The 27,424-nt window shown below is 42.6% G+C and overlaps 1 protein-coding gene across 10 annotated transcripts in view; it reads right to left on the bottom strand.

Moving 5' to 3' along the window:
* Positions 1 to 27,424, bottom strand: part of LOC135553069 (RNA-binding protein Musashi homolog 2-like) — a 373,612-nt gene that overhangs the window by 9,850 nt on the left and 336,338 nt on the right. For 5 of the 10 annotated variants that reach the window (XM_064985151.1, XM_064985150.1, XM_064985152.1 and 2 more), the window contains exons 12-13: positions 11,269 to 11,466; positions 662 to 816 (exon numbers count right to left, since the gene is read on the bottom strand). The exons of 1 other annotated variant lie outside the window; for it this stretch is intronic. In XM_064985151.1, coding sequence (XP_064841223.1) covers positions 662 to 816; positions 11,269 to 11,466 — 353 coding nt within the window. Of the gene's footprint in view, positions 1 to 661; positions 817 to 11,268; positions 11,467 to 22,535; positions 22,940 to 27,424 lie in introns of those variants that run through there. 4 more of the 10 variants (XM_064985156.1, XM_064985157.1, XR_010457548.1 and 1 more) reach the window with 3 other exon arrangements.

Here is a 27,424-nt window from a genome sequence, read left to right as displayed (position 1 = left end):
GGCGCATGAACAGAAGTACACTGTCAGAGAGGTGATGGCCGTACAAGTTCACAGTTTGTTTTAACGTTACTGCAGCTGACAGAAAAAATGAAACGTGTGAATGAGGACGAAATGTTGGTAATGTACACAATCACACAGACCCAACCACGCGCCTGAGCACCTGTCTAGCACGTGTGCCTTATTTGATGTTTAGATGGCAAACATTCTCACTGCATTGCAGGCACATATGCATTGTAAAGCTTTAATAGGCCTAAACTCTGGCACAGTGACACTGAACACACTGATTATTCCTGCATTATTGTTTGACTAAAGTGGAACAGAGTGACCAGTAGAACTTTGATTCACAGAGATTGTAATCTGATGAATGTTTACATGACGCCATCACGTTCACATACAGTAAGCACTACTTAATCTACAGCTCTCGTCTGATATACATTATACATTTAGCATAACCAACGGAAGAGCGCACAAGACATCTGTAGCATGATAAGCATACCTATCTCTTTTGTGGATAGAAATCATATCCTTCAGACTGATGAAATATCCTGACGATGAGTTGAAATGAGCTGAGAGAGTGAACAAGGAATATGGTTGACAGCACAAAGAAGATGAAGGCGGTATTGGACGAGGTGAACGAGTTGCTGGAGTAAGCTATACTTACAGCAATGCTGTGGCCGAAGCCAGAGCCAGGCTGTGGGCTAGCAGCACTAATGTAGTTGCCCACACTGGAGTCCTGGCTGGGAGTGCCATAGAGGTCAGCCACGGGCCCGGGACTGTTGGTGCCGGGGAAGGCTTCGGGCCTGGCCTGGTTGGTGCCTGACGGAGGGGGGGAAGCGGGGGCGCCAAAATTGGATGATCAACGTAGCTATTTAGGACTGGTGGTGTGCAGAGATGGATAAAAGCTAAGTTTGAAGCTGAGGCCTGGCATGCATAGTGGGAGAGACTATAAGAACACTGGTGACCTGCAAAACTACTAACCTGACCCTTACCTGAACCGAAAAAAAACTTTTGTATTTTTTTCATTAGTCCCATATTGATACAGTCCCAACAGTCATGTTTTCAAGATATTGGACTTTCAAGAAGCAAAGTGTCACCAGCCACATTATCATGATGATGCAAAACACCAAATTATTTTATTATTATTATTATTATTTTGGGGGGATTTTCCCTTTAACCAAACTTTAACCAATTCTGAAAGTAAATATCAGTTTGCAGGTCAGGAGTGTCCGTATAGCCTTTTCCATGCACAGTAAAATAAATCAAATCAAATCAAAATAGTGTGATGAAAAACACGAAACACAAACCTCCATACACTACAGTCAAACAGGAAATGATCATGTCAGAGAGGAAGAAGGAAGAGTGTTTATAGTTTATGTGTACATTAACTAAGCTCAATGCTTTGTTCCCCCAGTTAAAATTGAATGTAACGCAAGCAGAAACACATTAATAATGTTTAAATGTGATGTTTGTATGAGGAGCCTGGTATAAACATATACAGTACCAGTTAAAGTCTGGACACACCTACTCATTCAAGGGGTTTTCTTTATTTTGACTATTTTTTACATTGTAGAATAATAGTGAAGACATCAAAACTATGAAATAACACATGGAATCATGTAGTAACCAAAAAAATGTGTTCAAATAATAAAATAGTTTTTATATTTGAGATTCTTCAAAGTAGCCACCCTTTGCCTTGATGGCAGCTTTGCACACTCTTGGCATTCTCTCTACCAGCTTCATAAGGTAGTCACCTGGAATGCATTTAAATTAACAGGTGTGTCTTGTTAAAAGTTAATTTGTGGAATCTCTTTCCTTCTTAATGTGTTTGAGCCAATCAGTTGTGTTGTGACAAGGTAGGGGTGGTATACAGAAGATAGCCCTACTTGGTAAAAGACCAAGTCCATTTTATGGTAAGAACAGCTCAAATAAGCAACAACAAAAATGACAGTCCATCATTACTTTAAGACGTGAAGGTCAGTCAACACGGAACATTTCAAGAACTTTGAAAGTTTCTTTAAGTGCAGTCGCAAAAACCATCAAGCACTATGATGAAACTGTTTCTCATGAGGACCACCACAGGAAAGGAAGACCCAGAGTTAGATCTGCTGCAAAGGATAAGTTCATTAGTTACCAGCCTCAGAATTTGCTTCACATAGTTCAAGTAACAGACAGATCTCAACATGAACTGTTCAGAGGAGACCGCGTGAATCAGGCCTTTGTGGTCGAATTGCTGCAAAGAAAACATTACTAAAGGACACCAATAAGAAGATGAGACTTGCTTGGGCCAAGAAACACAAGCAATGGACATTAGACCGGTGAAAATCTGTACAAATTTGAGATTTTTGGTTCCAACCGCCATGTCTTTGTGAGACGTAGAATAGGTGAACAGATGATCTACGCATGTGTAGTTCCCACCGTGAAGCATGGAGGAGGAGGTGTGATGGTGTGGGGGTGCTTTTCTGGTGACACTGTCAGTGATTAACCAGCAGATCTAACACAGCATTTTGCAGCAATACGCCATCCCATCTGATTTGGGCCTAGTGGGACTATCATTTGTTTTTCAACAGGACAATGATCCGACACACCTCCAGGCTGTGTAAGGGCTATTCGACCAAGGAGGAGAGTGATGGAGTGCTGCATTAGATGACCTGGCCTCCACAATCACCTGACCTCAACCCAATTGAGATGGTTTGGGATGAGTTGGACCGCAGAGTGAAGGAAAAGCATCCAACAAGTGCTCAGCATCAAGTGCTCAGCATCAAGGCAAAGGGTGGCTACTTTGAAGAATCTAAAATCTAAAATATGTTTTGATTTGTTTAACACTTTTGGGTTACTACATGATTCCATTCTATGTTATTTCATAGTTTTGATGTCTTCACTATTGTTCTACAATGCAGAAAATAGTCAAAACAAAGAAGAACCTTTGAATGAGTAGGTGTGTCTAAACTTTTGACTGGTACTATACATATGCAAAATGTATACATATTCTACAAGCCATCTGACCAGCTCCAACTAAACACGGTTTTAAAAGACGACTAATTCAGGATGCTCATGCAAGACCAGTTTTCTACTTTTACGTACGCTAAGCATTCATATTCCATGCAAACGACATAATAGCGTAGATTTAAGACGAGAGTGAGAGAGCTGTTCTATAAAGGGAAGATATGAAGGCTATCTCTCTACACAGCAGCTGAAGGAGCTCATCTCAAAATCCTATAGGATGTAAAAACGTGGCAGAGAAAAAGTGAGCTGCCTCTTTGCGGGTCCCTCTCCTTATCACTTTTTTACATCTCTCCGTCTAGCGCTGCGTTGTGCGTCCGCCAGCGTCAAATATGACTGCCCGTTCATGAATCCCACTTTCATACAATAAATTGCTGCAGGGATTTGGGCACAACACCCCCTATCTAATCAACACCTGTCGCTAGGAGAGGCCCTCTCTCTGTCCTCCTTTAAATATATGATGGTGATTATCTTTCCCTTAGTGCCAGGGGTATCAGGCCTAGCTGGTGCCTGACAGCCAGGAAATTACACAGGGTGTCCTGGGTAATGCCTGCTAAAAGACTGCATCATTGAGTCACATTTCCACAGCAGCCTCCCACCAAGCCCAACCGGCCCTTCCGCATAGAGCGAGAGAGCACATTAAAGAGCAGAGAAATGGACCCCCCCACCCGCACTCTGCATATCAGAGCTCATCCAGAGAGAAAGAGAGAGAGAGAGAGAAGAGAGAGAGAGAGAAGAGAGCTTGAGAGAGAGACAGAGAGAAGAGAGCGAGAGAGAGAGAAAAGAGCGAGAGAGAGAGAAAAGAGCGAGAGAGAGAAGAGAGCGAGAGATAAAGAAGAGAGAGGGAAAAGAGAGAGAGGGAGAAGAGAGCGCGAGAGAGAGAAGAGAGCGAGAGAGAGATAGAGAAAAGAGCAAGAGAGAAGAGAGTGAGCAAGAGAGAAGAGAGCGAGTGGAGAGAGAACAGAGAGAAGAGAGCAAGAAGAGAGAGAGAAGAGAGGGGAGAGAGAGAAAAGAGAGAACATTTAGAGAGCAAGAAGAGACCGAGAAGAGAGCGAGGAGAGGAGAGAGAAAATAGAGAGAGAGAAGAGAGAGAAAAAAAAATATATATATATATATATATATAGAGAGAGAGAGAGAGAGAGAGAGAGAGAAGAGAGAGGAGAGAGAAAATAGAGAGAGAGAGGAGAGAAAAGAGAGAGATAAGAGAGTGAGAGAGAAGAGAGTGAGGAGAGTGAAAATAGAGAGAGAAGAGAGTGAGAGAGAAGATAGCAAGAGAGAAGAGAGCGAGAGAGAGAAAGAGGCAAGAGAAAAGAGAGAAGAGAGAGAGAGAAGAGAAAAGAGAGCGAGAGAGAAGATAGAGAGAAGAGAGAGTGTGTGTGTGTTTAATGTATTACGGGCAGGGAAGATAGACAGCCACTATAACCAACTGACGAAAGTCTGAACAGCCAATCTAGATGACCTTGGCAGTGTATATGAGGAAAACTACGGCTATAAAGCGAGAGGGGCAAAGAGAGACAGAATCTTTTGAAAAGTAGAACACGACGCCGGGGAGAAATCCCAGACCAATAATAATGGCAATTAAGAAATGAGAGAGCAGGAAATAAAAAAGAAAAGGGGAAGTGGAGGAACCATGGGGTTGGCTTAAATTGCTCTAATTGTTGTCTAGACTACTTGAGCCATTGCTGCTGTCAGCTCAGCACCAGGTGACCCTCTGTTTTAGTGTGTTGAAAAGACAAATTAAAATAAATAAAAACAAGAGCAGATATTCAAATTAAAAAATCCGGGGAACCTCAGGCCCCCATGGCGAGGTCTGCTCATTTTTCTCTCCGAGTGCCGCTCAGTGACACTCCTATTAATAAAGGAATATTAAATCAGTTTTCCACTGCAGCTGGAAGCTTTTGCTTGGTGCGGATGTGGATTGAAAGGGAGGTCTATTAATGCACTTGATCTGAAGACTCGTGAGGGTAAGGGTTATTAAAACCAGCTCAAGAAAGGAGACAGTCTACATGAGAATGGAGGAGGATTTAGCCACACATTGTAATACGTGTCAAAATGAAATCTCAGTATAAACTAAGTGGGCTACACTATACAGATACACCTCCATGATCACCATAGATGATTAGATTGTGAAAGATGTTGTAAGGGGTAACTGTGCTCTCATAAAAGTGTCGTATGATACAAAAAACACAATATTAGCTATGGAAATCACTGTTTGGGAGCATTTACACACACACACACACACACACACACACACACACACACACACACACACACACACACACACACACACACACACACACACACACACACACACACACACACACACACACACAAACACACACACACACGACACACACACACCCGACACACACACCACATCAAATATTTCCTTCTCCCTCTAACAAGAGCAGATTAAATAATGAAATGATAAAGATAGAGTAGCCTCATTATGAGGGAGAAATAAACAACTTCTCAGAGTGACATTGCTGCTTAGTATTAAGCAGTTCCTGACTGGCTGCACTGTTCTTATCAGAGTGACCCAGTCGTAACATGGCTGTTTTACCCACTCTATCTCTGTTTATACAGCAGGCTAGATTCCTCATAATTGCTAGACTTTGCTGAACTGCACATCCCCCTGGCCGTTCCCATGTTGAACAGGATTTACAGTATTTAAACCCCACTGTCAGCCCCACTAATAACTACACATGACTTACACTCATTGGAGCACAGTTGTGGGGTTAGAACACTTGGTGATTTAAAAAGAATCTCATTGCAATAAAATGTCCAGCACTTTCTGCTCCAGTCTAGATTTATCCAAGGGAAATATATTACATTCCAGCAACAAAACATTATCTGGAAAGATAATGTCAAGCCAACAGAAATAATTTGCCACAGAACTTTTGCTCAACTTATCCATGATGATATTCACTATAGTCAAATACAAGCATTGGGAGCTCAATTTGTGGTCACTCGTTCTGTATGACAAATTCCTCATCAAGTTCCCTCTCTTACTTAAATTAGCAGTCTAAAAACATATAAATGATGGTTCATCACCTTATATGAAAAAGTAATGCACTGTACCAACAAACAAGATGCATCGTGGGTAAGCAAGGGATGGAGATCAATATTTGAAGGGTGCGATAAGAAAAAATAATATTGACCTTGCTATATCTTAAACAAAAAGCGGTCCTAACAATGACACTACTGTAATGTATGCTGAACTGAAAATGGGAAATAAGTACATGTATGCCTACAGTACATTGGGTCACCATCACTGTGTGAAAAAAGAATGGGGAGTCTGTCTTTCAGTCAGTCAACAGACAGCCATTAGCCATGTATACATACATATTAAACTAAACATATCCTGAAGTTATTTCCAAAATCAGTGTTATGAGAGGCATGCAGGGCATAGCAGGCAACCCGCCAGGGGTGCTACACTACAGTACACAGTGCATCACATTCCTTTGATGGTTATTGTTTCCCTCTCTGTCTCTATAAACACCTTTATTTGCTCTCTTCATCACTCTCTTTTACACACTCTCTCTCTCTTTTACTTGCTTAATCGCTCTCACTCTCTTTTACACTCTCTGTTTTACACTCTCTCTTTTACACTCTCACTCTCACTCTCTCTATTTTACACTCTCACTCTCTCTCTCTTTTACACTCTGTTTTACTCTCGCTTTCTCTCTCTCTTTTACACTCTCACTCTCTCTCTCTTTTACACTCTCACTCTCTATATTTTACACTCTCTCTCTTTTACACTCTCACACTCTCACTCTCTCTCTCCTGTGTGGCTCAGTCGGTAGAGCATGGCGCTTGCAACGCCAAGCGTCGTGGGTTCTATTCCCACTGGGGCCACCCATATGCAAAAGTAGTGGCCCCAGCCGACTTGTAAGTCGCTTTGGACAAAAGCGTCTGCTAAATGGGATATATTTATATTTTATTTATATACTCTCACTCTCTCTCTTTTACACTCTAACTCTCTCTCTCTTTTACACTCTCACTCTCTCTTTTACAGTCTCATACTATTTAACACTCACTGTCTCTCTTTTACACTCTCACAATCTCACTCTCTCTCTTTCATACTCTCACTCTCTCTCTCTTTTACACTCTCACTCTCTCTTTTCTACTCTCACTCTCTCTCTCTATCTTTTACACACTATCGCTCTCTCTTTTTTAAATTCTCACTATCTTTTTTACACTCTCACTCTCTCTTTGACACTCTCACTCTCTCTATCTTTTACACTCTCACTCTCTCTTTTACACTCTCACTCTCTCTATCTTACACTCACTCTCTGTCTTTTACACTTTCACTCTCTCTCTCTTTTACTCTCACTCTCTCTCTTTTACACTCTCACCCTCTCTCTCTCTTACACTCACTCTCTCTCTTTTACACTTTCACTCTCTCTCTCTTTGACACTCCCACTCTCTCTATCTTTTACACTCTCACTCTCTCTCTTTTACACTCTCACTCTCTCTCTCTCTTACACTCACTCTTTCTCTTTTACACTCTCACTCTCTCTCTTTTACACTCTCACTCTCTCTCTCTTTTACACTCTCACTCTCTTTTTACACTCTCACTCTCTCTCTCATTTACACTCTCACTCTCTCTCTTTTATACTCTCACTCTCTCTCTTTTACATTCTCACTCTCTCTCTCTCTTTTCCACTCTCACACTCTCTCTCTTTTACACTCACTGTCTCTCTTTTACACTCTCACAATCTCACTCTCTCTCTTTCATACTCTCACTCTCTCTCTCTTTTACACTCTCACTCTCTCTCTTCTACTCTCACTCTCTCTCTATCTTTTACACACTCTCGCTCTCTCTTTTTTACATTCTCACTCTCCTTTTTACACTCTCACTCTCTCTTTGACACTCTCACTCTCTCTTTTACACTCTCACTCTCTCTCTTACACTCACTCTCTCTCTTTTTACTCTCACTCTCTCTCTTTTACACTCTCACTCTCTCTCTTTTACACTCTCACTCTCTCTCTTACACCCACTCTCTCTCTTTGACACTCTCACTCTCTCTATCTTTTACACTCTCACTCTCTCTCTTTTACACTCTCACTCTCTCTCTCTTACACTCACTCTCTCTCTTTTACACTCTCACTCTCTCTCTTTTACACTCACTGTCTCTCTTTTCCACTCTCACTCTCTCTCTTTTATACTCTCACTCTCTCTCTCTTTTACACTCTCACTCTCTCTTTTCCACTCTCACTCTCTCTCTCTTACACACTCTCGCTCTCTCTTTTTTACATTCTCACTCAATTTTTTTACACTCTCACTCTTTCTTTGACACTCTCACTCTCTCTATCTTTTACACTCTCACTCTCTCTCTTTTACACTCTCACTCTCTCTCTCTCTTACACTCACTCTCTCTCTTTTACACGTTCACTCTCTCTCTCTTTTATACTCTCTTGCTCTCTCTCTTTTACATTCTCACTCTCTCTTTTACACTCTCATACTCTTTTACACTCTCACTCTCTCTCTTTTATACTCTCTTGCTCTCTCTCTTTTACATTCTCACTCTCTCTTTTACACTATCACTCTCTCTCTCTTTTACACTCTTACTCTCTCTTACACTCTCTTTCTTTTATACTCTTACTCTCTCTCTCTTACACTCTCACACTCGTTTATACTCTCTCTCTTTTATACTCTCACCCTCTCTCTCTTTTAAATTATCACTTCCTCTCTCTCTTTTCCACTGTCACTCTCTTTTCCAGTCTCACTCTCTCTCTTTCTTTTACACTAACTCTCTCTTTTACACTCTCACTCTCTCTTTCTATTTTACACTCTCTCTTACACTCTCACTCTCTCTTTTACAGTCTCACACTCTTTAACACTTTCACTCTCTCTCTCCCTTTTACACTCTCAAACTCTTTTACACTCTCACTCTCTCTTTCACACACTCTCGCTCTCTCTCTTTTACATTCTCACTCTCTCTCACTCTCTTTTACACTCTCACTCTCTCTTTGATACTCTTTTTTATACTCTCACTCTCACCCTCTCTCTTTTCACACTCTCACTCCTCTCTTTTACACTCTCACTCACTCTTTTACACTCTCACTCTCTCTTTTACACTCCCTCTCTCTCTTTACACTCTCTCTCTCTTTCTCACACTCTCACTCTCTCTCTCTCTCTCTTTTACACTCTCACTCTCTCTCTTTTACACTCCCACTCTCTCTCTTTTACATTCTCACTCTCTCTCTCACTCACTCTTTTACACTCTCACACCCTTTTACACTCCCACTCTCTCTCTCTTATACTCTCACTCTCTCTCTCTTTTACACTCTCACTCTCTCTCTTTTACACTCTCACTCTCTCTTTAACACTCCCACTCTCTCTCTTTTACACTCTCACTATCTCTCTTTTACACTCTCACTCTCTCTCTCTTTTACATTCTCCCTCTCCCTCTCACTCACTCTTTTACACTCTCACACCCTTTTACACTCCCACTCTCTCTTTTTATACTATTTTACACTCTCACTCTCTCTTACACTCCCACTCTCTCTTTTACACTCTCACTCTCTCTTTTACACTCTCACACCCTTTTACACTCCCACTCTCTCTCTCTCTCTTTTACACTCTCACTCTCTTTTACACTCCCACTCTCTCTCTTTTATACTCTCACTCTCTCTCTCACACTCTCACTCTCTCTCTTTTACATTCTCACTCTCTCTCTCATTCACTCTTTTACACTCTCACACCCTTTTACACTCCCACTCTCTCTCTTTTACATTCTCACTCTCTCTCTCACTCACTCTTTTACACTCTCACACCCTTTTACACTCCCACTCTCTCTCTCTCTCTCTTTTACACTCTCTCTCTCTTTCTTCTATACTCTCACTCTCTCTTTTACACTCCCACTCTCTCTCTTTTACATTCTCACTCTCTCTCTCACTCACTCTTTTACACTCTCTCACCCTTTTACACTCCCACTCTCTCTCTCTCTTTTACACTCTCTCTCTTTTACACTCCCACTCTCTCTCTTTTATACTCTCACTCTCTCTCTCTTTTACACTCTCACTCTCTCTCTTTTACACTCTCACTCTCTCTCTTTCTTTTACACTCTCATTATCTCTCTCTCTTTTACACTCTCACTCTCTCTTTTACACGTTCACTCTCTCTTTTACACTCTTACTCTCTCTCTTACACTCTCACACTCTTTAACACTTTCACTCTCTCTCTCTTTTACACTCTCAAACTCTTTTACACTCTCACTCTCTCTTTTACACACTCTTGCTCTCTCTCTTTTACATTCTCACTCTCTCTCACTCTCTTTTACATTCTCACTCTCTCTTTGATACTCTCACTCTCTCTCTTTTACACTTCCACTCTCTCTCTTTTACACTCTCATTCTCTCTCTTTTACACTCCCACTCTCCCACTTTTACATTCTCACTCTCTCTCTCACTCACTCTTTTACACTCTCACACCCTTTTACACTCCCACTCTCTCTCTCTCTTTTACACTCTCACTCTCTCTCTTTTACATTCTCACACTCTCTCTTTTACACTCTCACACTCTCTCTTTTACACTCTCACTCTCTCTCTTTCACACTCTCACTCTCTTACATTCTCACTCTCTCTCTTTTACACTCTCACTCTCTTTTTTACACTCTCACTCTCTCTCTTTTACACTCTCACTTTCACACTCTCACTCTCTCTCTCTCTTTTACATTCTCACTCTCTCTCTTTTACACTCTCACTCTCTCTCTTTTACACTCTCACACTCTCTCTCTGTTACACACGCTCACTCTCTCTCTTTTACATTCTCACTCTCTCTCTCACACACTTTCTCTATTTTACACTCACTCTCTCTCTGTTACACACTCTCGCTCTCTCTCTTTTACATTCTCACTCTCTCTCTCACACACTTTCTCTCTTTTACACTCACTCTCTCTCTTTTACACTCTCACTCTCTCTCTTTTACATTCTCACTCTCTCTCTCACACACTTTCTCTCTTTTACACTCACTCTCTCTCTTCTACACACTCTCACTCTCTCTCTTTTACATTCTCACTCTCTCTCACTCACTCTCTCTTTTACACTCTCACTCTCTCTTTTACACACACACACACACACACACACACACACACACACACACACACACACACACACACACACACACACACACACACACACACACACACACACACACACACACACACACACACACAATAGCCTTCTGATAATTCCTAACTAGGGTTCATGAATCTGAATGGCATCATTGACTAATTGAAGGAGACGTTAGCGGGGTACACACCTGGGTTCTTAAAGGGGTCCGGGCTGTGCTGCAGGTGGTGCTGGAGGGGGGAGTTGCAGGCGGAGGTGGCATGATGCTCACTGTGCTGCAGCATCTGAGCAGCATGGGGCCCCAGGGAGCCAAAGTCGGCAAAGGAGCAGGGCGGCCCCCGCAGGTCACTGGGCCCGGCCCCGGAATAGAACCCATAATCTGGGAACCCTGAGAGATAAGAGTATAGTATAGGGAAGGAGGGTGGGAGGGAGTGGGGGAGGGAGGGAGGGAGTGGGGGAGGGAGGGAGGGAGGGAGGGAGGGAGGGAGGGAGGGAGGGAGGGAGGGAGGGAGGGAGGGAGGGAGGGAGGGAGGGAGGGAGGGAGGGAGGGAGGGAGGGAGGGAGGGAGGGAGGGAGGGACGCATGTCCATCATCTTGGAAACATTTTACACAGTACTATAGTAACGTAATGGCTTTTTTTGCTGTTATTTTATTGCTATGTTGTTGTTGTTTTTCTGCATGGCATTGTGGTGTGGTAAAGAGGAAGGCAAACTACAGCAAACATCCATGATGCTTCCCCCACCACCCCACCACCCCCCAGCTGCCCCACTGGCAGTGTGTGTGTGTGTAATGTGGTATGAGAGACTGGGTACAGGGGCACTACATTACACACACACCAGCCCTGCTCCCTAACACTAGTGTAGCTGATGTGGCCTCAGGCTAAAAATTATGGTCAAATAAAATCTTTAGCAGAACTTACAACAGGTCAGTTCATGTAATCTTCACTTGCTCGCTTCAAAACACACACACATAATAACTGTGTGAAATACACACACTAAGAGCTCAAGAGTGAAAAATAACCAAAATGAGATTCTCCTAAAATAAGCGGGAGAATGATGAAGGAAAATCTATTATTCATGTTTGGGCTTCTGCTCATAAATCAATATGATTAGAACAGCAATTCCTCATTCATTTTAGATTTGACACAGGCAAGATTCCACAATGTACTGGACTACTGATGTGGTGGAGAGGAGAAACAGACACAAGGCATTTGTAGCCTAGTGGGTGGCAGGGTAGCCTAGTGGTTAGAGCGTTGGACTAGTCACCGGAAGGTTGCAAGTTCAAACCCCTGAGCCGACAAGGTACAAATCTGTTGTTCTACCCCTGAACAGGCAGTTAACCAACTGTTCCTAGGCCGTCATTGAAAATAAGAATTTGTTCTTAACTGACTTGCCTGGTTAAATAAAACTATAAAGCTCCGTACCGTGCACACTCACAGAGATCTGTGTAAAAATATTATGCTTTTGTGTTTTTATATTTGTTTAGTTTCAGTTAGTTTTCAGACCTGATTTGCTAGTTTTTATTTATAGTTGTATAAAAATATTTATATTTCGTTTTTATATTATTTTGTTTTTAAAGATTGTGTCACTTTCATAGGGTGTGTTTAGTAGGACGCAACGTTTTGGAATGTTCAGATAGAAATAGCCTATGTAGAATAGGGAATCACATCAGCTCTATTCATGGCATTTCTATCTGCAACGTTCAAGACTGTTTGGCAACTAAACATGGCAAAGGTCTTGTGTCAGTCATTAGATTAGGTTAGGTTTAAATTATGAAGTAAATCTCAACGTGACTTGGATTTAAAAGGAATAGTAGACTGGTACAAAAAATACGGTGGAAGGAAACCAATATAATACTTTTTAACTTTAGTATGTAAGAAGAATCAAGTTAGCTACCTAGCTGATTTTGCTAGCTAGTGACAGCTGGTGATAGTGATGCACAAGCTTGGCTTATTTAAACATTGCCATCAACAGGCAGCATTTGCCTGCCATTTAGTACTTGAAAACCCCACTAGATTGTTGGCCAAAGCTTAGAATTTTATTTAACTCAAATTCATGGTGGTTTTTATTTTATTTTATTTTGTTTTGGAGTAAAATAAAATAGTTTCAGTATATTTTTTGTTTTTCCAAACATGTTTATTAATCAAATACTCAGTGGCAACCCATCATTCAGGGAATTTTGAGCCCCACTTGTTTAGCAAAAATATATATATATATTATATACAGTACCAAGTCAAAAGTTGACACTTTATATTTTTGACTATTTTCTACATAGTATATGTAATAAGGCATCAAAACTATGAAATAACACATATGGAATCATGTAGTAACCAAAAGTCAAATCAAAATATATTTTATATTTGATATTCTTCAAAGTAGCCACCCTTTGCCTTGATTACAGCTTTGCACACCCCCTGTATATAGCCTTGTTACTGTTATTTTATTGTTGCTCTTTAAATATTTGTTATTTTTCTATTTTCATTTTTTTTTCATTTTTATGTATTTATTGTTTAATTCAGTTTATTTAGAAAATACTTTCTTAACACTTATTGTTTCTTAAAACGGCATTGTTGGTTAAGGGCTAGTAAGCATTTCACTGTCAGGTCTAAACCTGAGACAAATAACATTTGATTTGATTTGTTGCTAGTGGCGACCTGTCATTCAGAGCAGGTGGATTTGTGTTGTCAGTGGCGACCCGTCATTCAGAGCAGGTGGATTTGTGTTGTCAGTGGTGACCCGTCATTCAGAGCAGGTGGATTTGTGTTGTCAGTGGTGACCCGTCATTCAGAGCAGGTGGATTTGTGTTGTCAGTGGCGACCCGTCATTCAGAGCAGGTGGATTTGTGTTGCTAGTGGCGATCCGTCATTCAGAGCAGGTGGATTTGTGTTGTCAGTGGCGACTCGTCATTCAGAGCAGGTGGATTTGTGTTGTCAGTGGCGACCCGTCATTCAGAGCAGGTGGATTTGTGTTGTCAGTGGCGACCCGTCATTCAGAGCAGGTGGATTTGTGTTGTCAGTGGCGACCCGTCATTCAGAGCAGGTGGATTTGTGTTGTCAGTGGCGACCCGTCATTCAGAGCAGGTGGATTTGTGTTGTCAGTGGCGACTCGTCATTCAGAGCAGGTGGATTTATGTTGTTGTCATTCAGAGCAGGTGACCCGTCATTCAGAGCAGGTGGATTTGTGTTGTCAGTGGCGACCCGTCATTCAGAGCAGGTGGATTTGTGTTGTCAGTGAGCAGGTGGATTTGTGTTGTCAGTGGCGACCGTCATTCAGAGCAGGTGGATTTGTGTTGTCAGGGCGACCCGTCATTCAGAGCAGGTGGATTTGTGTTGTCAGTGGCGACCCGTCATTCAGAGCAGGTGGATTTGTGTTGTCAGTGGCGACCCGTCATTCAGAGCAGGTGGATTTGTGTTGTCAGTGGCGACCCGTCATTCAGAGCAGGTGGATTTGTGTTGTCAGTGGCAACCCTTCAGAGCAGGTTCAGAGCAGAGCAGGTGGATTTGTGTTGTCAGTGGCGACCCGTTTCAGAGCAGGTGGATTTGTGTTGTCAGTGGCGACCCGTCATTCAGAGCAGGTGGATTTGTGTTGTCAGTGGCGACCCGTCATTCAGAGCAGGTGGATTTGTGTTGTCAGTGGCGACCCATCATTCAGACAGGTGGATTTGTGTTGTCCGTCATTCAGAGCAGGTGGATTTGTGTTGTCAGTGGCGACCCATCATTCAGAGCAGGTGGATTTGTGTTGTCAGTGGCGACCCATCATTCAGAGCAGGTGGATTTGTGTTGTCAGTGGCGACCCATCATTCAGAGCAGGTGGATTTGTGTTGTCAGTGGCGACCCGTCATTCAGAGCAGGTGGATTTGTGTTGTCATTGGCGACCCGTCATTCAGAGCAGGTAGGACAGAGCCTGTTTTGAGCAGCACCTGTTTTTTTGCATGTTAATTTGGCATTAATTTGTGTCACATATCAGTTTGCAAACAATGTAAAAATACATTTATTGAGTAAATAAAGCTGCATTGTTTTCTTGAGTAAGGCAGCTCCAAAATGCAGGTGTTTCAGCCTAGCTCAGTGCTTTCTGTGGTGGTGGTGGGGCAGCCAGAGGAAAATACAGAGCTTAGGGGCTGGTAATGTTCTCTAGTTGCTCCGTGATTCACACATTGTTCTGTTAATAATGGGGACACTACGTCACTGCAAAATCTACAGGGAGAGCTAGAAAATTCAAGTCCCTTGGATGCTGCCATGGAGTTACATTAGAAGTGCCCATCCAAGAAGGTCCTTGGTCACAGATAAAATGACGTCTGAACACGTTATATCTACCGTAGCTTTGATTGGACTGATCATGTCAGCATCATACTTTCAAAATCTTAGCTTCTTAGCTAGCAAGCTCGCAGTCATCATCATGAATCAAGTCGACAATCTACTGACAAACTCTTTTCAACCCTTGTCAAATGAAGAGAAATTATGAAGAGAGATTATAGATAAAACGTATCGGTGCTCATCGGCCATTGGACATAAACATTACACAACAAGTTGGAAATCACAAATTCAACAATGAGTGGTTTAGAAGGAACCAGTCGCTAACTGCAAGCATTGCAAAGCAATCACTAACCAGCTATTCAGTGGAGTGGGTGTGTGGTCCAAATCTGGGTTTAAGGGTCTCTTTTCAAAGCATAAAAAGATAAACATTCGACATTGGCCATGCTGTCAATCCAGCATGACTTTTGCTATGTTCAAAACAACTGGAAACTCAAAACTGGGAAATCTCAGACTTCAGTGAGTTCAAGACAACTGGGAACTCTGAAAAAAAGAGCTCCAACTGGGAAAATCCGTTTTGAACGGTCATCCAACTCGGAATTCCAAGTCGGGAACTTGGCCTCTTTCTAGAGCTCCGACCTGAAGATCACTGACATCAAGATTTAACCCTGTTTTTCCCCCCAGAGTACCCAGTGGTCTTGAAAGCACCATAAATTAAGAGAATGCCAGACTTTGATGATAAAGTTTGATGACAAAATTTGCCCACGAAGGACCACTGCGCCACCTTCCTGTTCAAGTGAGCACAGCACAACAAGATGAGTCCAAAAATGCCTTGTATGCTGTTGCATAAATGATGTAATATGCCAGGGAGATATGTATACTTAGGTAACAAAGTAAACTTGTGCATCACCCTAGTAATTTAGTCTCTTTTCGCCTCATAACTTAGCCCATTGTTCTTACTTGGTTGTGTACATGTAGCCTATTTTAGAGAAATGTCATCATCGAACATTGTAAGAGATTTCATTGTCTGCTTATATGCCCCCTTTATTTATCTTACGGTTCTGACTTGGTGTACAGGGAAGATATGTAAGAACAGCCCATGTTCTGAATTCTGTCGCTGTACATTTCAAAAGTGCTGAACAAATAGTTATATTGACTAGGTCCGTCTTAGCTTGCTAATTAATGTCTTAATCGAAATGATGGATTCCCTCTTATCCACTAGTCGTCCCCTTATGCCATAGTTTGTACATCTCAATTGTCAGTAGAAACCTCATTTGTTTAAGCAAGTCAGCCATATCAGCGTTGTTTTTTAAAAAGGCAGTAAATGAGGCTGAATGAACTGTTTTTCTGCCAGACAAGGCTCTGCTGACAGCCAGGTGTAGCAGTGGTAAGGTGTTGGGACTGCTGTTGGGACTCTGCTGATGGGACAGCTTTATGTAGGCCCTAATAGTTTGTGGGCACCATTTGTCAACGTTATAGTGCAATTAATGTATTGTTTAGTGTTGTGTAATGTCTTTGCTGGCATGCATCTAAAACATAATTTTTTTGCCCCACCAAGATTTACATACTAAAATTGCCACTGCAAATACTAAATAGCTTTTATGATTTGTTTTCATATTAGTTTCAGTTTACTATAATAGCCATGCTGCTTAAACACATTACTCGTGGGGTAGAACAATGTGTTGACATGGACCACAGGTCTCCTGACTCATAATGTGTTGATAAAAACCTATCTTTGCACAATGACATTACTGTGAATGTCGGCCTACAGGTATGCAGTGAATGTTTGTGGAGACAACAGAAGACAGATGTCTAAAAAGTCGAGGAGATGGAAGACAGAAAGAGAGAGGCGTTAAGGATGTGCCGGCCCTCTCCACTCCGCATCTCTCCAGAAGAGGGGGACGCCCACTCAAGCAAGGCATTTTTAATCATTTAAGGAAGGGAACAAAACATACACACACACTTAGGTTTTAATAAACGTTTTATGTGCGCGCTAATAGCCGGGTGTCCTTGAGGTTCAAAGTGATTTCTGAGCTCCCCTCTAATTAGCCGTCCCGTTCTGTTTCCTCTCTTCTTCCTAATTAGATCTTTAACAACAAACAAATGAAGACCTTTACAGAGCCATGCCACCAACACCCACATTAGTTCCCACTGACGAGGAGGCCTCCGCCTGGCCCCTTCCCTTTGACACTCTGTTGCCCTCACATGCCACCCACCATGATGCCAGCCAGCAGAAGCATCCCCCTAAATACAGACTAGGGAGAACAACCTGGCAGGAATGACAAGGAGACAAATACAACATTAACACTCTTGCATGTGCGCACACACACACACACACACACACACACACACACACACACACACACACACACACACACACACACACACACAACAAACACACCTGGCGGCTTTGTTTGCACTGACACGGAAAATGAGTCCTTGGCTGCCGGTGTCCCGGGTGCCGTGAACGTCTCATCTAACAAAGCACGGCAACATTACTAGTATTATTCAGGGACATCATGATACCACTATCTATGTCAAATGACACACATCATGATACCAATCTATGTCAAATGACTTGTAATTATTCAAACACATCTATGTCAAATGACGGGGACATTTACCACTATCTATGTTGACTTGTATTATTCAGGGACATCATGATACACTATCTATGTCAAATGAAAATGGGACATCATGTCCTATCTATGCTGACTTGTATTATTCAGGGACATGTCCCGGGTGATACCACTATCTATGTCAAATGACTTGTATTATTCAGTGACATCATCTAACAAATGCACGGCAACATTCTATGTCAAATGACTTGTATTATTCAGGGACATCATGATACCACTATCTATGTCAAATGACTTGTATTATTCAGGGACATCATGATTGTATTATTCAGGGACATCATGATACCACTATCTATGTCAAATGACTTGTATTATTCAGGGACATCATGATACCACTATCTATCTATGTCAATATCTATGTCAAATGACTATTATTCAGGGACATCTTTGTATTATTCAGGGACATCATGATACCACTATCTATGTCAAATGACTTGTATTATTCAGGGACATCATGATACCACTATCTATGTCAAATGACTTGTATTATTCAGGGACATCATGATACCACTATCTATGTCAAATGACTTGTATTATTCAGGGACATCATGATACCACTATCTATGTCAAATGACTTGTATTATTCAGGGACATCATGATACCACTGTCTATGTCAAATGACTGTCAAATGATACTTGTATTATTCAGTGACATCATGATACCACTATCTATGTCAAATGACTTGTATTATTCAGGGACATCATGATACCACTATCTATGTCAAATGACTTGTATTATTCAGGGACATCATGATACCACTATCTATGTCAAATGACTTGTATTATTCAGGGACATCATGATACCACTATCTATGTCAAATGACTTGTATTATTCAGGGACATCATGATACCACTGTCTATGTCAAATGTGGAATAAAATGCAGGGAAAAAGCTCCCGTTTACAGACTACAGATTATTGATTGATTATTGTGCTAAGCTAATTATCCTTTCTGTACATGCAAATGATTAACTTTGAGCACGTGGAAGTGAAAAAAAGTAGAGGAATTGAACAGCAGCATTGGAGAGATCAAGGTTGGGACAATAATGGCAGGGCTCTGCTGTTCCTATCGCGACACATGTCCTCTGTCTGTCTATCTGTCCATTCTGATGGAGAATGTATTTGTTTTTTTGACTTATTATTATTATGTATTTGGTAGTTGTTGTCATCTATGCCTCCTTATCTATTTTTAAAATTTGTATAAATAAAGCATTTCTAATTACAGTACCTCATAAAATGAGAGAAATAACTCTATTACAACAGTTGTGTCAACTCCCAACCATCGCCCTAACATGGACAGTGTTCAGCAGCCGGTCTCTAGTACGGCCAGACAAATGTGTTGGAGCTGTGGAACATCTGCAGGGCCCCTTCCTGGCTGCAGCCTCAACACGTCCCCAGCAGCAGAGCTTATGCCTGGTGAGGCTGGACTGACTGGAGCTCTGGAGAAGTGTTGTGTCAATGCTACTACCATTAGGGAGACCCCATCTGGGAACACCACTACAGAGCCAATGGGTGGATGACATGACAGAGGCTAAACACAGGCTCTATCTGGTCCTCTAGTCCATTACACATAATGACATGACAGAGGCTAAACACAGGCTCTATCTGGTCCTCTAGTCCATTACACATAATGACATGACAGAGGCTAAACACAGGCTCTATCTGGTCCTCTAGTTCTCTAGTCCATTACACATAATGACATGACAGAGGCTAAAAACAGGCTCTATCTAGTTCTCTAGTTCTCTAGTCCATTACACATAATGACATGACAGAGGCTAAACACAGGCTCTATCTGGTCCTCTAGTCCATTACACATAATGACATGACAGAGGCTAAACACAGGCTCTATCTAGTCCTCTAGTCCATTACACATAATGACATGACAGAGGCAAAACACAGGCTCTATCTAGTCCTCTAGTCCATTACACATAATGACATGACAGAGGCTAAACACAGGCTCTATCTAGTCCTCTAGTTCTCTAGTTCATTACACATAACGCTCCACAATCAAAGGGTATAAACATGAAACAAACCAACAAATTAATTAATAAATAGCACTTTTTACGAGATGTTAGGAAACATAGAGGTGATTTGTTGCTGCATGGAATCATTGTGCTGTGCTTTCTCTTCAGTGGATGTTAATGTGAGGCCAGGAAAACCCCTAAACAATAGCGATGGCCAACAATCATTGTACACTATAGTTACATCATCACATTTAGTAAAATAAGGCCACTATAGTCACCAAACACCCCCTGTGGTGTGACAACCATGATACAGACTCCCATTTCAGTATCATCTATTAAAAACAAGAATTACAAAATAATATAGTCATAACAAACGATCAAGACGAGGTGGCCTTTCTCTCCAACATCCTGCCAAACACACACCTTCTTAATTGGGGGGCCATTACTCATCTCCACAACAAATGTGTGTGGCTCTGGGTTGCCGCGGCAACAGGATGGGGACTATATAGGCTCAGCGGAGTGGATCTTTGAGGGAGCGTTACCATTTATGATTATAATCGCCCTCCTCCTCTTCTCTTCTCCTCAGCATGCCGTGGGTATAGAGAACGGATGAAGTCTGTCTGACCACTTCCAGCATGGTCATCACCATTACTGTCTGTCAAAATCACTGTCATCATCCTCTTCAAGTCTGTTTACCAGTCTATTTATCTACATGAGCACCTCCAGTCAAGATTTTAATTTCATGTTTCAAGGGGTGATTTCAAAACTTTTGAAATGCTGGTAATGTCACGGGGAATGCTAGCATGTGCTTCCGCTTTGTGTCATGATGAATGAAAAGCCCTTTCGTTAACATGTCTGGGTCTACTGCCATGCCTGTCTTCTAAACGTTGTGCCTAATGGAGAGAGAAACGCTTAACACCTGTCCTGTCAGCAACATTATTCACACTATTTATGTGTTGATGTTAGCGAGAAAAAACATTTAAAAAGCTCTTCCATAGAAAGATAGTGGAAGAGTTGACAAGTGGCCTGGAGGACTGGTGCCAACCTTTCACACAATCACCTGCCTCAGGCCACACTGTCAGAGGCACTGGATCCATTTGAGAGGGCCCCAGAGTGTGTGTGTCTATTTTCTCAAACAAAACCCTGTCTCATTCAGTCACACACACTGACCTTGCAAGTACACACCTGCACACACACAAACCCATTCAGGCAGGCACAAGTGTGCACGCATGTGTAGGCACAGAGCAGTGTAGATCTCTTCAGAAAAAGTGAATAATACACTTGTCAAATGTGCTTCAAAATTAGCTTTGAATTTCAGAGCATCTGCAATTAGCTCCATTTCCACCTATGTCATTTGAAAAGATGAGGCTCTCTTTCTGTTATGCCTGGAGTGGCTTTCAGTCCCCATCTCAAACACCATTTCTTAACCGAATAGGTGACTAATTAACAAAGGACAAGTTCTTTTCAGCCTGCGATGGCAGTTCATAAATAATTGCTAGATAATGGCTCCTCATTTTGTGCTCGGATAGGCTGGAATTATGATAGTTACTAGATGATATATTCTGTATGTTCACAGGAAGAGGAGTACTGCCATCCATCCACAGACACAGCGCTGCAGCCCTTATATCTTCATGCAACACGCTTTCACATCCACAGACCACATACGCACACAAACACACACACATATACACACACACTTTCATGCATCACAGGCAAACAAACACCATGAGAAAAGAAGGAGGACTGTTGGTAGAAAACTGTTGGTCGGGGACTGCTGGTAGAGGACTGCTGGTAGAGGACTGCTGGTAGAGGACTGTTGGTAGGGGACTGCTGGTAGAGGACTGTTGGTAGGGGACTGCTGGTAGAGGACTGCTGGTAGAGGACTGCTGGTAGAGGACTGCTGGTAGAGGACTGCTGGTAGGGGACTGTTGGTAGAGGACTGCTGGTAGAGGACTGTTGGTAGGGGACTGCTGGTAGAGGACTGTTGGTAGGGGACTGCTGGTAGAGGACTGCTGGTAGAGGACTGCTGGTAGGGGACTGTTGGTAGGGGACTGCTGGTAGAGGACTGCTGGTAGAGGACTGCTGGTAGGGGACTGCTGGTAGAGGACTGCTGGTAGAGGACTGCTGGTAGGGGACTGCTGGTAGAGAACTGATAGTAGAGGACTGCTGGTAGAGGACTGCTGGAAGTGGACTGCTGGTAGAGGACTGCTGGTAGAGGACTGCTGGTAGAGGACTCCTTGTAGAGGACTGCTGGTAGAGGACGGCTGGTAGAGGACTCCTGGTTGAGGACTGCTGGTAGGGGACTGCTGGTAGGGGACTGCTGGTAGGGGACTGCTGGTAGAGGACTGCTGGTAGGGGACTGCTGGTAGAGGACTGCTGGTAGGGGACTGCTGGTAGGGGACTGTTGGTAGGGGACTGCTGGTAGAAGACTGCTGGTTGAGGACTGCTGGTAGGGGACTGCTGGTAGGGGACTGTTGGTAGGGGACTGTTGGTAGGGGACTGCTGGTAGAGGACTGCTGGTAGGGGACTGTTGGTAGGGGACTGCTGGTAGAGGACTGCTGGTAGAGGACTCCTGGTTGAGGACTCCTGGTAGGGGACTGCTGGTAGGGGACTGTTGGTAGGGGACTGCTGGTAGAGGACTGCTGGTAGAAGACTGCTGGTAGAGGACTGCTGGTAGAGGACTGCTGGTAGAGGAGCTGGTTAGAATTGGGCAGACACATATATCTATCTTCATCATGTGGGGATACAGGCGTCGGAGAGCTACGTGTTTCATTTTCACACCCTCTGGGCTCTGGGTAGGGGAGTCGCGGTGGCCTAGTTTGAGTGAACAGTCTGTTTTCCTTTGGAGTGATTCTGACATAGCTGTCCATCAGGGGGTGGGAAGGGAGGATGTTATAGAGATTGGGGGAAGCTCGACCCATGTAGGAGAGAGAAGGCAGAATGGACAGATTTCAGATTATTGTTACTGATTGAGGGATGGCGATCACCTGAATGGAATGATCACCAGCAGGTCTAGAAAGAGGGGGAGATAAGGAAGTACTGTAAGACGGGTGAAGAGACGCTAGCGTCTTGTTCCATTCTCCTCCGACTCAACCTCACTTTTCAGACACATCCCCTCAACAATGACAAGGGAATACTAAATTATCCAGTGGGCATGTTTAGGCTGCATTTAGAACTGAGGTCAGTCACTGGTTGGACCAGTGTGTCAGCTGCCTGGGACACATGAATAGAAATCATGTCCCAGAGTGCCACACTGCTTCAGCTCTGAGCTGTTACAAATCACATTAATGTCGTAATCACACAGGAGTCTGCCTGGAGGAAATGACCAAACCATCTGTGTATAATAATGGGGGGATACATTTAGCCTCAAACGCTCCAGATCCCTCCTAGATACCAGCTTTTGAGCTTGTCATCAAGAACGACTAACGACCAACAACTACCATGCAGATATGGTAAGTGAATCCCGGATAGCATGTCAGCTTGGAGCAGTACATACAAGAACACAGAAAACAACAGTAGCTAGTAGTGATGCACCGGTATGACATTTTCGGCTGATACCAATATCCAATATTTTCCTTGCCAAAAAATCAGATACCGATAGCCGATATTAAACATTTTAGTGGCCGATTTTAGTGGCCTTTTAAGCATTCTGATCCACCTCTACGCAGACGACACCATTCTGTATACTTCTGGCCCTTCCTTGGACACTGTGCTAACTAACCTCCAAACGAGCTTCAATGCCATACAACTCTCCATCTGTTCTTAAACGCTAGTAAAAACCAAATGCATGCTTTTCAACCGTACGCTGCCCCCATCACCACCCAGGACGGTTCCGACCTAGAATATGTGAACAACTATAAATACCTAGGTGTCTGGCTAGACTGTAAACTCTCCTTCCAGACTCATATTAAACATCTCCAATCCAAAATCAAATCTAGAATCGGCTTTCTATCTCGCAACAAAGCCTCCTTCACGCACGCCGCCAAACTCACCCTAGTAAAACTGACTATCCTACCGATCCTCGACTTCGGCGATTGTCATCTACAAAATAACTTCCAATACTCTACTCAGCAAACTGGATGCAGTCTATCACAGTGCCATACGTTTTGTTACCAAATCACCTTATACCACCCACCACTGTGACCTGTATGCTCTCGTCGGCTGGCCCTCGCTACATATTCGCGCCAGACCCGCTGGCTCCAGGTCATCTATAAGTCTATGCTAGGTAAAGCTCCGCCTTATCTCGGTTCACTGGTCACGATAACAACACCCACCCAGAGCACACGTTCCAGCAGGTATATCTCACTGATCATCCCCAAAGCCAACACCTCATTTGGCCGCCTTTCCTTCCAGTTCTCTGCTGCCAGTGACTGGAACAAATTGCAAAAATTGCTGAAGTTGGAAACTTTTATTTCCCTCACCAACTTTAAACATCAACTATCTGAGCAGTTACCCGATCGCTGCAGCTGTTCATAGTCCATCTGTAAATAGCCCACCCGATCTACCTACCTCATCCCAATACTGTTTTTATTTTATTTACTTTTCTGATCTTTTGCACACCAGTATCTCTACTTGCACATAAAAATCTGCTCATTTATCACTCCAGTGTTAATCTGCTAAATTGTAATTATTCGCTTCTATGGCCTATTCATTGCCTTCCTCCTCATGCTTTTTGCAAACACTGTATATAGACTTTCTTTTTTCTACTGTGTCATTGACTTGTTTATTGTGTTATTGGCTTGTTTATTGTTTACTCCATGTGTAACTCTGTGTTGTTGTCTGTGTCACACCGCTTTGCTTTATCTTGGCCAGGTCACAGTTGCAAATGAGAAATTGTTCTCAACTAGCCTATCTGGTTAAATAAAGGTTAAAAAAAATCTAGTAGTTAAATAGTTAACAAACACACATGGTCACAGCGGTCTAAGACACTGCATCTCAGTGCAAAAGGCGTCTCCACAGTCCCTGGTTCGAATCCAGGCTGTATCACATCCGGCCGTGATTGGGAGTCCAATAGGGCAAAGCACAATTGGCCCAGCGTTGTCCGGGCCGTCATTGTAAATAAGAATTTGTTCTTAACTGACTTGCCTAGTTAAATAAAGGTTACACACACACACACAACACACTGACCAAAAAGTTTTGTTGACATTTACCTGTGTCCCCATTGCCAGTGAAACATAATCAAACCTATTTCAGTCACTTACTTCCAGTGCTGTTTAGTTGTTCATTTGTTCAGTCATGTCATTCTCAACCAGGATTTCTATGGAACACCGTTTGGGTCTTTGATGTGTCAAATAACACTATTGGATGTGTCAAATAAGCTTGTTGACCAATCAGGACCTGAACATGACTGTGTAACAGTATAACTTTAGTCCGTCCCCTCGCCCATACCCGGGCTTGAACCAGGGACCCTCTGCACACATCAACAACTTACACCCACGAAACATCGTTACCCATCGCTCCACAAAAGCCACGGCCCTTGCAGAGCAAGGGGAACCACTACTTCAAGGTCTCAGAGCAAGCTAACTAGCTAGCCATTTTACATCGGTTACAACTGCACATCACATAATAATTTAACGCGTTTACGCACTTTTTACGTAGTTATTACACATTGATTACACTATCACTCGTATTTCATATGTTACAACGATTCATCGATACGAATGCTACGATGCTGGTAAAGTTGTCTAACGCACCTACAGTGCTGGTCATAAAAGCTAGCTAGCTCATGGATGCAAACAATGTTCATCCCCCAAAATATAGCAAAACGACATCTGTTCCAGTAGCTAGCTAACTATATAGCTAGGTGTCATCATCTAAAATAACCAACATTTATAAGACAGTTCTTATTTTATTAATGATGGTCGGACCCATCTATGTGAAGCTAGCCACAATAAAGATTAGCCACAATAGTGGAATTTGCGGTTAGCTTTCAAAATAAAAGTATGGCATAATTCTCCTATTTGTATTCATTTGCATCACTGTCAATGACATACTTGTTTTTTTAAGGCAAACCGCAAATTCCACTATTGTGCCTAATCCTTATTGTGGCTTGCTTCACAACACATAACCCGGTCCGGTTGAGTCTCACTAGCCAGATGAAACTAGCTGGCTGCTTATAACGATGGCTTTCGGAAACAGAGTTATGTAGCTGGCTAGCTATTCATTTTCATGAACTGAAGTTCAATTTCAATTGGCGAACAACAAGTGGCAACCTAGCTAATACCTACTCACAAGGATTCCTAAAACATTGCTAAGAATAATGAAAATGACTGCAGTTTCTACTGGTCATTGTTTTCAGGCTGGTTGTTTTGGTACTAGCTTGGTACCAAGCTAAAGCTATCTACCCCAGAAGTTGAAGTCGAACAAATGATACTTTATTACCAATTCAGTATAGTAAACACATAATTTGTGACCAGTGTTTGCTTGTTTGCAGACTATTTGAACAGCTTTGACAGTGCTACTGTATCTTTTTTGACACGCAGACCTAAATGGCGTTCCATAGTATGTATGTTGTGAAGCTAACAACAGTGACGCTATTACTGTGTAACTCCGGTAGGGCAACATCTGAAAAATAGCGCACTTGGTAGTCTGTACCGGTGCTCGACCAGACGAAGAAAGCCAACATCACCCACGACAGAGAACGGTTGATTGTCATGTGCAATGAATTCCATTATCTTGGCTTTAATGGATTTCGCATTTGAGTTGTCTCGCTGAAATTGTCTTACTCTTTCAAATGTCTGCTCGACTTCTTGACGGCTCGATCCCCACAGCAGACATTGTGGGCTCGGTTAGGAATGCTGTTTTGCAAGTGTAGCGCAAAATTTTACGTGGCGTCATTACGTCATACACAGTTGAAGTCGGAATGGCTTTAGTTTCCCTTGAGTCCTTTCCTTCCAAAACTCTTGGAACAGTGTTGAGTCATCCTTGGCACACATACACTTAGGTTGGAGTCATTGAAACTCGTTTTTCAACCACTCCACAAATTTCTTGTTAACCAACTATAGTTTTGGCAAGTCAGTTAGGACATCTACTTTGTGCATGACACAAGTCATTTTTCCAACAATTGTTTACAGGCAGATTATTTCACTTATAACTCACTGTATCACAATTCCAGTGGGCCAGAAGATTACATACACTAAGTTGACGGTGCCTTTAAACAGCTTGGAAAATTCCAGAAAATGATATCATGGCTTTAGAAGCTTCTGATAGGCTAATTGACATAATTTGAGTCAATTGGATGTGTACCTGTGGATGAATTTCAAAACCTACATTAAAACTCAGTGCCTCTTTGCCTGACATCATGGGAAAATCAAAAGAAATCAGCCAAGACCTCAGAAAAAAAGATTGTAGACCTCCACCAGTCTGGTTCATCATTGGGAGCAATTTCCAAACGCCTGAAGGTACCACGTTCATCTGTACAAACAATAGTACGCAAGTATAAACACCATGGGACCACGCAGCCGTGATACCGCTCAGGAAGGAGACGCGTTCTGTCTC

The sequence above is a fragment of the Oncorhynchus masou genome, chromosome 13 (genome assembly GCF_036934945.1).
Source record: "Oncorhynchus masou masou isolate Uvic2021 chromosome 13, UVic_Omas_1.1, whole genome shotgun sequence".
In the NCBI taxonomy this organism is placed as follows: Eukaryota; Metazoa; Chordata; class Actinopteri; order Salmoniformes; family Salmonidae; genus Oncorhynchus; species Oncorhynchus masou.
This window is presented reverse-complemented; position numbering and strand designations above follow the sequence as displayed.